The 12,085-nt window shown below is 43.8% G+C and overlaps 1 protein-coding gene across 1 annotated transcript in view; it reads left to right on the forward strand.

The window, feature by feature from the left end:
* Kiz (kizuna centrosomal protein) overlaps positions 1-12,085 on the forward strand; it is a 112,850-nt gene that overhangs the window by 13,622 nt on the left and 87,143 nt on the right. Inside the window, exon 4 of the mRNA XM_051144784.1 lies at positions 236-316. Coding sequence (XP_051000741.1) covers positions 236-316 — 81 coding nt within the window. The remainder of the gene's footprint in view (positions 1-235; positions 317-12,085) is intronic.

The following is a 12,085-nucleotide window of genomic DNA, read 5'->3' on the forward strand; positions in this document are numbered from 1 at the left end:
CAGATGGAAGACTAAGTAAAAATCTGTTAAGCCTTGTTTTACTTTAAAATATATATAACATTTTATAGAGTTCAACTTTTGATATATATTATTTGTGAAATTGCCTGTTTTCTAAGATATGCTGAATTTGCTGACAATATCAGCTTCTTTTTACTCTGTTGTTTCTTTTATGTTGCAAAGATGGATTTTAATTGTAATAGCATCTATCACAAAATCAAACTTTGTTTATATTTAGACCGAATATGAGGCTGAAATGAAGAAGATGCGCTTACTGTCAAAAGCCATCCCGGGAGTGAAAGATGAAGACAGAGCAAAGGTAGCGATAAAGGATGAATTTTATGTTTCTAGACAATTTTTAGGAAGTTCGTATGTTGAGGTTTTTAAATAAAATCATCTTATTGTAAAAATTTTTGATAGAACCAGGATAATCTAAAGAATTTTGCTTCTAGGATATTGTTTTAATATCTAATTTAATTAAATGTGACAAGACAATCACTTGGACTTAAGATTTAAAGACAGAAACAAAAAACCCCTGAGGGTTGCAGAAGGTAAAATTGTATTTTCATTACTAGTGTTTTGTAGCTACTTTTATTGGATTGAGAAATGTCTTAAATGAAAATAAACTCCGTGTGGTGCTTTCTTTCCTTTGTATGTATAATTTTGTACATTTGGACCTTCTCACAGACAAAGTGGAAAGAAAAGATTGCATATCTGAGCAATAGACAAAAAGGCCAGCAAGGAATACTTAAGTAAATTCTGCTGTGTATCTGCTGTAAGACAGGCTTCTAATCCTCCAGCCTATCTCCATGTAAATGACTCTGCTCAAGACCAGAGATGCTTTCTTCACTAAAAGCAGTAAAGCTCTTTTAGATGAAATGTCTAAAAACATCTTGTAATAACTTGGAGCATGCTGGCAAGAGTAGTCACTTGTGACTATGTGTGAAACCCCCTCAGCCAGTCGATATTGTAACAGGCAAAAATGGTAGCATCACTCCATTATTCAGAGAAGCCAACAGCGTGCTTGTTCCTTAGGCTGCAGCATTCATTAAGAAAAGCTTACTGGGCTGAAAGCTGGAAACAGATGATAACGGGATATGATTTTCATATTTAATGCTTTCCTTGGAAGAGTATGTGTGCTACAGATTGATAGAAGAATCAACTGCTACTTTACTAAAAGACTTTCAGGTTTGCCCTATAGCTACCGATGGAATCATTCAGCCAAGAAATTAACTTTTTCTCCTTTTACCTGCTTTATATATCTGCTAAGCAGGCTGCCTGGCTGCCAGTAAATGTTATTATGCAGTTAACTGTTTGGTATTTAAGACTCTTATCAGAAAAGAAACAGAGGCCACACTATTTTGTTTTTACGGTAGGAGGAAGGTTTTAGTTTGCCTTTCTTCCTTGCATTAGCAGGCATTAATCTGAGTTTACAGGAAGTTTTAGTTTTCTTTTCCCATAGATTAAAAAGTTAAAAAGCTAGAATTTAGAGTATTCTTTAAACAGTATGATACAAAACACCAAGCTCCAGCAACTTTGACCTATATAAAAAGGCCTTTAATGATAAGTGATTTATACACCATTAGATGTAGGGCAAATGTGGTGTGATGTGATAGACGTCCAAACCAGACTGACAGTTTCTGTTTGACAGTTGGTCAGGAAATAATTGACACACTTTTAATCTACAAGCCAGTTTGTTCTTTTCTGCTGTTGTTGATAGACATATTCCAGTTTGCTCTTTCTTTGCTGTTGCTGACAGACACATTCTTAGTATGGCTGTATCAATGATACTTAAGGGAAATGGGAGGGACCCCCCCCCCCATTCGCATTACTGACTCCTTACCTTGCCTGTAGTATGGAGTCTCCACTTGATAATTAGAACAAGGTATTTTTTTTGTACTGAAAGCTGTCATCTCCTTAAAAGCCTTGACTATTCACTGTAGTAAGAATCAATTAGATAACATTTTGAGGAATTTGTATCTTGCCTTTTCTAATTTTCCCTTGATATCTAATCAATTAAAAGGTAAACACAGTGTAGCAAAATCATGGCTTAGTTAATCCTCATTAAATGCTAATTCCTGAATGAGCCCTTATCTTATGAATTAGGCTGTACTTTTGATTGGAGTCCAAGCTCTCCCTCTTTAGACAGTCATAGGAATTTGTCTCTGTGCCCAGTCACTGGTGTCTAGGACTTTCTGATGCGTAGTGTAGTTGTTACGCAGCTGTTCTTTTTGAGAAGCTACATTAGTCCTCTTTAGGATTGTCTTAACTCTCGCTCTTGAGCTAGTTCTCACAAAGCTGTGTTTCTTTCTCAGGCACAGCGTAGTGTGCAGTAAGTGCCAGTTAGGTACAGGATGGACCTCTAGGAGAGAGATGGGGCTGCTGCTTCTGCAGTGCGTTCCGCAAGCCTTACTAGAGAAAGCTGCGCTTGGCAGGCCCTCAAGGGTGAGTAGGACAGTGGTCTTTGGCAACGCGTGGACACTGTTGGCAGTGGAGGTACTGACCTTCAGCCCAGTCAGACGGAATCCTAAAGAAATTGTGGGACATACTAGAAAATGAACATGGACAGGTGTGTCATGAAATCCAGGTGCCCATAACTAAACCTCTGTGTTCAGGAACTGAGCATTCCTCCTAAAATGACAGTGTGTGCCTGTGTGCATACCCGTGTGTGTCGGGACAGAGAAAGAAGCAAAGGCTGGTTCTGTTACTGGATTGAAGCCATGATGAGCCTGGGGAACTTGGGTCAGAGGAGCTGGAACCAGTGAACTGAGGCATTAAGGCAGCAGCCATTACAGAAGAAAACTGTTGGTGGAGGAAAGAGGCTAGATCAAAGCTATAAGGCTGTATCACTGAAAAATAGAAATGGCCTTAGAGGTGTAGCTCGGTTGTTGGAATACTTTACAGCATGCATAAGTTTCAATCTGCCAGTACCCCATAAATCAGGGTGGTACACACCTGTGACCCCTGTCTGTACTTGGGAGGTAGAGGTAGGAAAATTAGAAGTTCAAGGTGGTGCTGGTGCTGCTCCCTGGGGCTCGAGAACTGTGTAGGACCAGGGCTAAACGTTTCTTGGGGGTGTCACCTCTGCTATTGTAGGGATCATGGGAGGGACAGCTCTGCAGGTTGCTACTTCCACTTCTGATAGCAGTTACTGCTTTCCCTCTATGCCATGTGCTGCTCTGGTGTCAGATGTGATTCTTGTCCCATTTTATAGCAAGGCTAAGAAAGGTTGGTAAACTTACTGGGGCTGTACAGTTGGAGCCAAAATTCAAACCCAGGCCATGCAGTAATGCCTTCCACCATAGTGTAGGGGAAATGCTCATTAGGACAGATTGTCAGGGAAATGAAGGAAGCTTTCGGTGCTACATTTTTACCTTGGGAATGAATGAACTGGTTTGTCTTGGTGTTGTAAGTTCAGCTGAACTATGGCGAGCAGGGGACCCTCCTCCACACTGTTTGAGTTGGCTTGGTTGCACAGAGAAAGAGTTTGAATGGAGAAAGCCTACACAGACTCCAGAGTCAAGGTGAGCCTGCTGGGCATGACGGAGCATTGCAGCAGCTTTAGCCACCAACTTGAGCTCATCTGATGGAGGTGACCTGCCTGTTTCCCAGAGCAGCCCCTCTGTAGGAGAGGCAGCCCCCAGTGTTAGGTGGTGAGGACAGTTCCCTGCTCAAGGTGAGTGCCTGCTGTTCTCAGCATCTGAGCACTGTTCATAAAACCAGGACAAGCTCTGCAGTGTCAGATTCATTGCCAAGAGGTGAGGGAGCAGACGCTCGTGGAAGGGAAACTGATACCAATACCATGGGAGGAGGGAAAGGAATCCAAAGCTGAAGTGCCCCTGTTGAAAGAGAAAATAACCTGGGAATCTTCTGGAAGCAAATCCCAAAGCAAGGCTTTATTCCAAGTAGTTACTTAAGAGGTCGTCCCAGAAGCACAATCAGGGAGGCGGGAAAGCGGCAGGGAAGGGAAAGCAGCCAGTGAGTATGTGATGCAGTAGGTTATCGCTGTGAGCTTAGCCACTGAGCTGTGTTTCCAGCTCCGCCTCTGGCTGCTATCACAGGCGGGGTAGGAGAATGAGGACCCAGGAGCTCGGGCCTGGCCCTCTTCTAGCTGCTGTGGGAAATAAGCAGAGGTTGCTATCATCTCGGCCCACTGTCTTACCTCAGCAGGTCACAGTACTGCCCTCATCAACAGCTTCCTGAGCCACTCACTGCTCAAGTGGGAAACGCAGGCTCTTCCTAGAATGAGTCTAAGCAGTTGCCTTTGTGGGGATAATGACCTTCCCTTCTGTCCCCTCAAAGTTCCGAGGACATTTGACTCCAGCCCATGACACGTAAAAGATAGTCAGTCTGTATTCAGCTTGATGTCTTTTCTATTAATATTTTTTCAGTGCTGAGAACTGAACACCAGCTCTTAGAAATGTCTTGTGAGCATTCTGCCACTGAGTCACACTCCCAGCCGTTTTCATAGCTTTTTCATTCATATGCTGGTAATCCAGAAGACAATTAGAGCCTAAGATGGATTAGAGTACTTGCTCAAGAGGGCTGGATTATGTAAACAAATTCAAACCCTTCTACAAACTAGGTACACAGACCCATTTTTTCACGGTTGTGTAGAAAATGCTCTTCTCTCTCAGCTCACAGACGACAAGGTGCTAGCATGCTGCTCAGAGCAAAAGAAAGGGCTGTTCCGTTTGTGTGAGAGATGTGCAGAACAGGCCGGATGGAGCCTGCACTGTTGGCACTCTGCTTCCTTTTAGGTGTGCCTTCTGAGTGTCTACTGGGAAGTGTGGGTCTGTCACAGCGAGCATTTGCACTGGGCTTGAGCTGTATGTCTGCTCTCGTTCTCGGGATTTGTGTGCGTGTGAGTACACGGCCCTACGAACAGCCTCACAAAACCCACAGTATTTTACTATTTACCTTGCAAATCAGGAAATGAGCATTCATAGGAGTTAAGTTCCTTGTCCCCAGGTCCCACACTGGTGAGTGCTAGAACCTGAATCCAGATCCCACCAGAACTGGCTAATCCCGAGTCTTACGTAAAAACAAACAAAACAAAAAAATATATATTTTTGTTTTTAAAGTTTTATTTTGGACAAGAGTCTTACTATGTCCATCAACCCACTTTTTAGTTTCCATATAAAATAATTTGCTTGAGAAATGATGCTTGGAAAGGGCCACTCTGGAAGGAGCCGTTCCCACAGTTCAGACGCCCTCTGTGGGGCTCTCGGCCACGTGGCTGTCTGCCTTCGCTCTCTCTGTGGTGGGAGTATGTGAGAGCATGCTAAGTTGCTAGGTGCCGGGGCGTGTCTTGTGGAGTGAGGAGAGGCGAGAGGGTCAATGAGCAGGGCAAGAGAAGCCAGTTTAGCAAAGGGCCGTTCTGTGGAACATGGTTTCTTTCCTCCTCTGATGTGATACAAGGAAAGCTCCAGAGGAAAACAAATGCTGGGTGTTTCTGTTTGTTTGTTTGTGTTTTTGTCATCTTAGGGTCTTCTACAAATCTCATATGCTTATATTCAGTAAAATACTATATCATTAGAAAAGCCATTCTGGGCTAGGCACGGTGGTGCACGCCTATAATCCCAGCACTCAGGGAGGCAGAGGCAGGCGGATCGCTGTGAGTTCAAGGCCAGCCTGATCTACCAAGTGAATCCAGTACATCCAAGGCTACACAGAAAGACCCTGTCTTGAAAAACAAAACAAAACAAAACAAAAAAAAAGAAAAAAAAGAAAGCCACTGTATGTGCAGCTGAAAGCTTGTTGTGGAGGCTCCTTTTCTGTTCTGCATTCGGCTTGCTGCTTCTCATTCCCTGGCTGTAGGGGAAATCCATTCAGAAAAAATAAAATGTTCCTATTAGTTTTCAAAATACCAATGGTGGGGGCTGCAGGGATGACTCAGAGGTTAAAGCAGTGTCTGCTCTTCCAAGGGTCCTAAGTTCAATTCCCAGCAACCACATGGTGGCTCACAACCGTCTATAATGAGATCTGATGCCCTCTTCTGGCCTGCAAGTACACATGCAGGCAGAATACTGTATAAATAATAAATAAATCTTAAACAGAAAAGCACCAGTGTGAACAAATACATCATTTTCTAGTAGATTAAGGACCAAGACTTAGCTGCTTTGAAACTGTAGTTCCTAAGTGCACCAGTTCTGAACTTGCTGATGTCTGTTTGCCTCACTACAGGTGTGAGTGAGCCTTCTGGTCACCAGTAAGTGCTTTCAGCCATGTTCATTTGCTTTGTCTTATTCTCCCAGCTCCCTCAGATTTTAAGAGGTAGAAGATGGATAACTAGGGCAGGAAAAGGAAGAACAAAGCGGAAATCATGGACAATGGATTTACAGCCAATTTATAACTACAAAGCAATAGAAGGACACAGATAAACTAGTCCTTATGTCATGTCCTTAAGGATTGACGCTGGTGCAGGACTAAAACCATCGTGAGGTGTTAGGAACCCTCCTTGCTCAGAAGGAGCTAGAAAGAGGAATCACACAAATGTCTGTCATTTGATGGAAGGATAAACAAAATAAGACAGACAGACAGACAGACACTCACACACATGATAATATATATATATATCATGATTAAGCCATGAAAAGGAATGAAATACTGTTAGATACTGTACCACTAATGAACCTTGAAAACATTATGTTAAGTTTTTTAAAAAGTCAAAAAGATCACATACTGTATAATTCCATTTATATAAAATGCCCAGTGCAGGTAAATACATAAAGTTAGAAAAATTAGCCATTGCCAGGGTGATGATCTGGGTAGAAAGCATTGAGGAAAATTCCTAAAAAATGTTTCTTCTTGGAGTGATACAAAAGGTTCTAAAATTATAACAATAGTTATATAATTCTGTGAAAATACTAAATACTATAGCTAATTGTGTGCTTTGAAAAGGCAGATTTTATGATTTGATATAACTAGTTTAAAAGTTCAAATCAAGTTAAATTGAAAGAACAAGACAATAACTATATTTACATTCCTGACATAGTCTTAACACAGCACATTTTATTACTGTGTGTAGGGTGAGCCTTGCTTAGATATTGCTTCATTTATTTGTCGGTTTTCATTCTCCACATCGGGCATTTCCCTCAGTGTGTTGCTAACTTTCATGTGCCTCATTTTGGTGATGTCATAATACCTCCTTTTGTATGTATAGGTTGCTTCTAACTTTTCTTGGTTATAAATGATCTATATATGAACTTGTATGTCTCCATAGTGTTGTTGGGGTTTTTTGTTTGTTTGTTTGTTTGTTTGTTTGTTTGTTTTTCTGTTAGGTTTATTTCCTTAAGATGAATTTCCACATAGAGTTACTGAGTCAAAGAGAAGGATGTTTAGGACTCTTTTTTGTTTTCTTTTGTTTTGCTTTTTGTTTTTGTTTTTTGAGACAAGGTTTCTCTGTGTAGCCTTGGCTGTCCTGGACTCGTGTTTTAGATCAGGCTGGCCTCAAACTCACAAGTCATCCACCTGTCTCTGCCTCCCAAGTGCTGGGATTAAAGGCGTGCGCCACCCCACCCGGCCATGTTCAGGGCTCTTACTGCTAGATACTTCTTTTCGAATATAAATGGATGCTGGGCTGGCCTCAAACTGCACTCTTCCTACCTCTGCCTTCCGAGTGCTAGCTCACAGAACAGGAACGGCCGTCTCAGCTTATAATTTTTAAAGCCATTCTAAGATTTGCAGAAACGTTACAGAAGTAGTGTAAGAAGGGCCTTTGGGCCTCACACCCTGTTCACACCCTTAGCGTCTCAAGCTGCAGTGGCAGAAGCCACACACCTAGGAAGCAAACACCAGAGCGCGCTTTACGATCAAGTAAACTTTTTATTCCATTTAGCTTCTGCCAGGCTTTCTAGTAATATCCCTCGGCCCAGTGCAGTACTTAATGTTATACTACATTTGTGTGTGTGTGTGTGTGTGTGTGTGTGCGCGCGCGTGCACGCGCGTCATGGTGCACATGCAGGGCTCCGAGGACAACTCATGGGAGTCAGTTCTCTCCTTCCACGTGCTGAGTCTCAGGGACTGAACTCAGGCCATCAGATTTTTCTCTATATGATTTTTTAAATTTAATGTAACACATATGAAATGATATTACATTGTTTTCAGTCTTGTTTTAAAGAAACCACCCTTCGAGAGAGTATTTCTAATTATTTTGCTTACTAAGAATAAAACTAGGAATCAATCAGTGTCTCTCACTCACTCTTATTCTTCCTGCTCCTTACAAAGTAGAACACTCTTTAGTGATTATACTTAAAAAATGAATAATATGAATGTGGTCTTCAGAGACTGTTTTTGTTGTTGTTGTTTGTTTGTTTGTTTGTTTGTTTTGAGACAAGGTTTCTCTGGGTAGCCATGTTATCTTAGACTCACTTTGTAGACCAGGCTGATGAATGTAATCTTAAAGAAACATCAGTCAAATACACCGAGCGACAGAATGCCGGCAGATAACCTAAATTCTTAAAAATGTCAAGGTCAAGAATGGGAAAGGCTAGCCCTCTGCTGCAGATTAATAGAGACTCAGGAAACACGAGTGTGAACTGAGTCTTCATCCTCGAACAAAGGTAACTAGCTCTAAAGGACGTTATTTGGGCAATTGGCAAAAACTATGAACTACAAAATAGGGAACAAAATTATATCCAAATTGAATTTCCTAATAATGAAGCCCACCCACTGGGACAAAGAGTGCCATGAGCCTAGGAGACATGCAGCAACAGTTGACATATATAAGTGTACAGATGCATATGTACAGAGCTGGCAAGAATGGCCAAAAAAATGGGGAGATGGAAACAGTTGGTCAGGCTTGCTAAACAGTATTAAGCTAACTTTTTCCGTGATTCTTGCAACTTTTCTCTAAGTTTGAAATTCTCAGACCCAGGTGCACATATGCGTCCACTCCTATCACCGACAGCTGGATGTTCAACAGGCCAAACTAAGCAGACGCCCTCCTGCGTCTTCACAGATGCTCAAGGGTTGCCTGCCTGGGCTCTGGTGAACGATGTCCCACTGTGGACTTGCATTCTTATGTGCAGCTAGGGTCATCTTATCATAACTCCTAACTTACCACAGGCCCCTAAAACCTAACACTCTCGTGCATTAGTGTATTGTTAGAGTTTGCCGAGGACTCAGAGTCTAGTACTCTGGCAGCTGTAGCCATGCATGCTGAGTAAACAGCACGGAAGCACCTGCTGATGTGAGCTGCAGCTTCTCTTTACCGGAAGCAAGTATCTGTTAACAGGGCGTCCCTTCCACTTCCTGTGGGTCTGAAGCATTACTGTAAGTCAAATCCCATTGTGTGCTACTTTCCCTCCTTGTAAGATGGACATCTTAAGTTGTTCCTGGCATTTGGCTTGGTTCTCTGGCTTTGTCCAGTGGGAATGGACGTGAGGTCTTTTGTTCCTCCTAGTGGGTTAAAGAGCCTTGAGAACCCCTGTTGTAGGGCTATCTCGGAGACGCTTCACCTGGTCTTTGCCGTGTAGGGAGACCACTGAACCGCTGTGTCCTCCATGAGCTGGGTTAGCAGCCAGTCTGATAACTGTCTAAATTGATCTTAAAGTGAAAAGCCAAAGGCCTCTGAGACTTAGATTTGTGATCAGCGATGTGCCCCAGATCTCTAGTAAATAACCACTGTCGGCCTCCAGGTCCAAGCCTGGCACAGCCTGCTAGAGGAGCACTCCTGGCACAGCCTGCTAGAGGAGCACTCCTGGCACAGCCTGCTAGAGCACTCCTGGCACAGCCTGCTAGAGGAGCACTCCTGGCACAGCCTGCTAGAGCACTCCTGGCACAGCCTGCTAGAGGAGCACTCCTGGCACAGCCTGCTAGAGCACTCCTGGCACAGCCTGCTAGAGGAGCACTCCTGGCACAGCCTGCTAGAGGAGCACTCCTGGCACAGCCTGCTAGAGCACTCCTGGCACAGCCTGCTAGAGGAGCACTCCTGGCACAGCCTGCTAGAGGAGCACTCCTGGCACAGCCTGCTAGAGGAGCACTCCTGGCACAGCCTGCTAGAGCACTCCTGGCACAGCCTGCTAGAGGAGCACTCCTGGCACAGCCTGCTGAAGCACTCCTGGCACAGCCTGCTAGAGCACTCCTGGCACAGCCTGCTAGAGGAGCACTCCTGGCACAGCCTGCTAGAGCACTCCTGGCACAGCCTGCTAGAGGAGCACTCCTGGCACAGCCTGCTAGAGTACTCCGTAGTAGTAGCCCATTTTTTGGAACCATGTGTTTGAACAATCACTTTTTTATGTAGAATAAGGAAAGTATTTGTTGAACTAGATTAATAGTAGCAGGTGAGTTTTACTTACCAGAGATTCTGCCTGTGGCATGAAAGCTGAAGAACTAAAGTTCAAATGAGTCATGGAGGGAGGGTCTCTCTTCTAGACAGCTCGTCTGTCCCATGTTACTCCACACCCTCAGTAGGCACACGCACACTTTTCCTAACCCTGTTAGCTATGGAGTTTGTGTTCTGCTGCTATATCTGAAGTGCTGTACCTTCTACATCCCTGACACCGCGGTGGCGTCTACTGACCTCACACCCCTAGGCACACTTGTTACAGCTTACCGTCTTACTGTGGCAGTTACTGTGCCTGAATCTTTGTGTCCTCCCTCATTCACACACTGCGATGATGGTATTGGAGTGGTCAGGAGTGCAGAGCGTTCATAAACAGTTGTGCTGTCTTGAAAGGATCCCTGGGGGCTGGAGCCTGGCTCCCTGTGAGATCGTGAAGAGAAGGCACAGCCCGTGCCAAAGCGAGGCTTTATCAGACACTGTATCTGCCTCTGCTTTCTGACCTTGCTCTCTGCAGCCTCTGTGACTGGGCTGTTCCCTGCTCTTCTGTCTGTGATGCTTGGTTCAGGTTGCTCTGTTTCACTGCGAATGGTTCACCCACAGGCATGGTAGTGGCCTTCGGTTTTCCTGTGGTGCCTTTGCCTCGTTTTAGTGTGAAGATCCAGTCTCGGGTAGCTCTTCCTTGGCGGCTTTTAGAGAGCTTGGACATGTCTGGCATAAACCCTTCTTTAACATGTGGTAGAGCCCACTGTGCCTGACCAGTCTTCGTGGACTTCTAGGTCTGTTCAGATATTTCTCTCCTTGAGTTAGTTTGGTAGTGCTTTTCTAAGAATATATCCAATTTTCTGAGGAGTTTCTATATCTTAGTATAAACTTACTCCTGGATTTCTCTAATTTTTTTTTAATGAAAAATTAGTGACAAATTAGCTACCCACACCGGCTTTAATCCCAGCACTTGGGAGGCAGAGGCAGGAGGATCTCTGAATTCTAGGCCAGCTAGGTCTACAAAGAGAGTTCCAGGACAGTCAGGGCTATTACACAGAGAAACCTTGACTTGAAAAACCAAAAAGAAAAAAAAGAAAAAAAATTACCTACCCACTTCCATTTCTGATTTTAATGAATTGAGTCATTGTGTTTTCTTGATGAACCTATTTAAAAGGTTTTTAATTGGTTCATCTTTTCAAAGAATCATTTTTTGGTTTGTTGCTCCCCTTTTCTGTCTCTGCTCTCTAAATGTTATCTTTGCTATAACCTTTACCATTGCTTGCCTTCTGTCTGCTTTGGATTTAATTTTCCCCTGGAAGCTACTGAGTATAGGTCTCTCTGGTCCACACTGCTTTGCCTCGTGGCCCTCTGTGTGCAGCTCCTGCCTTTTGTCTACTTTGGGAAGCTTTTCTGTTGTTTCTTCAGAACTTCTACTATTGGAAGGCATCGTATGGAACTGTGCTGCGTGACCACCTTCAGCATGGTGCCCTCTCCCCGCCCAGCTAAGCCAAGTCTTTTTCTGGGTCTTCAAGAAGACTCAGTTTCACAGGGCATGGAACAGGCTCACCAACTCACAACAAAGCAGACAGATTAAAAAAACATCTCTGGGCTGCTGAGATGGCTCAGTCAGAAGACTTGGCATACAAACGTGAGGACCTGAGCTCAGCTCTCTAGCATCTAATGTAAAAAGCCAGCCCAGTGATACATGTGTGCACTCCCAGCACTGCTGAAGGCAGAGGCGGTGGACAGCCTGGGCTCTGCTGGTCTGACATCCTCAGCGTCACACAGACCTTGTCTCAAAAAATAAGAAAGAGCTGA

The sequence above is a fragment of the Acomys russatus genome, chromosome 4, assembly GCF_903995435.1.
Source record: "Acomys russatus chromosome 4, mAcoRus1.1, whole genome shotgun sequence".
NCBI lineage: Eukaryota > Metazoa > Chordata > Mammalia > Rodentia > Muridae > Acomys > Acomys russatus.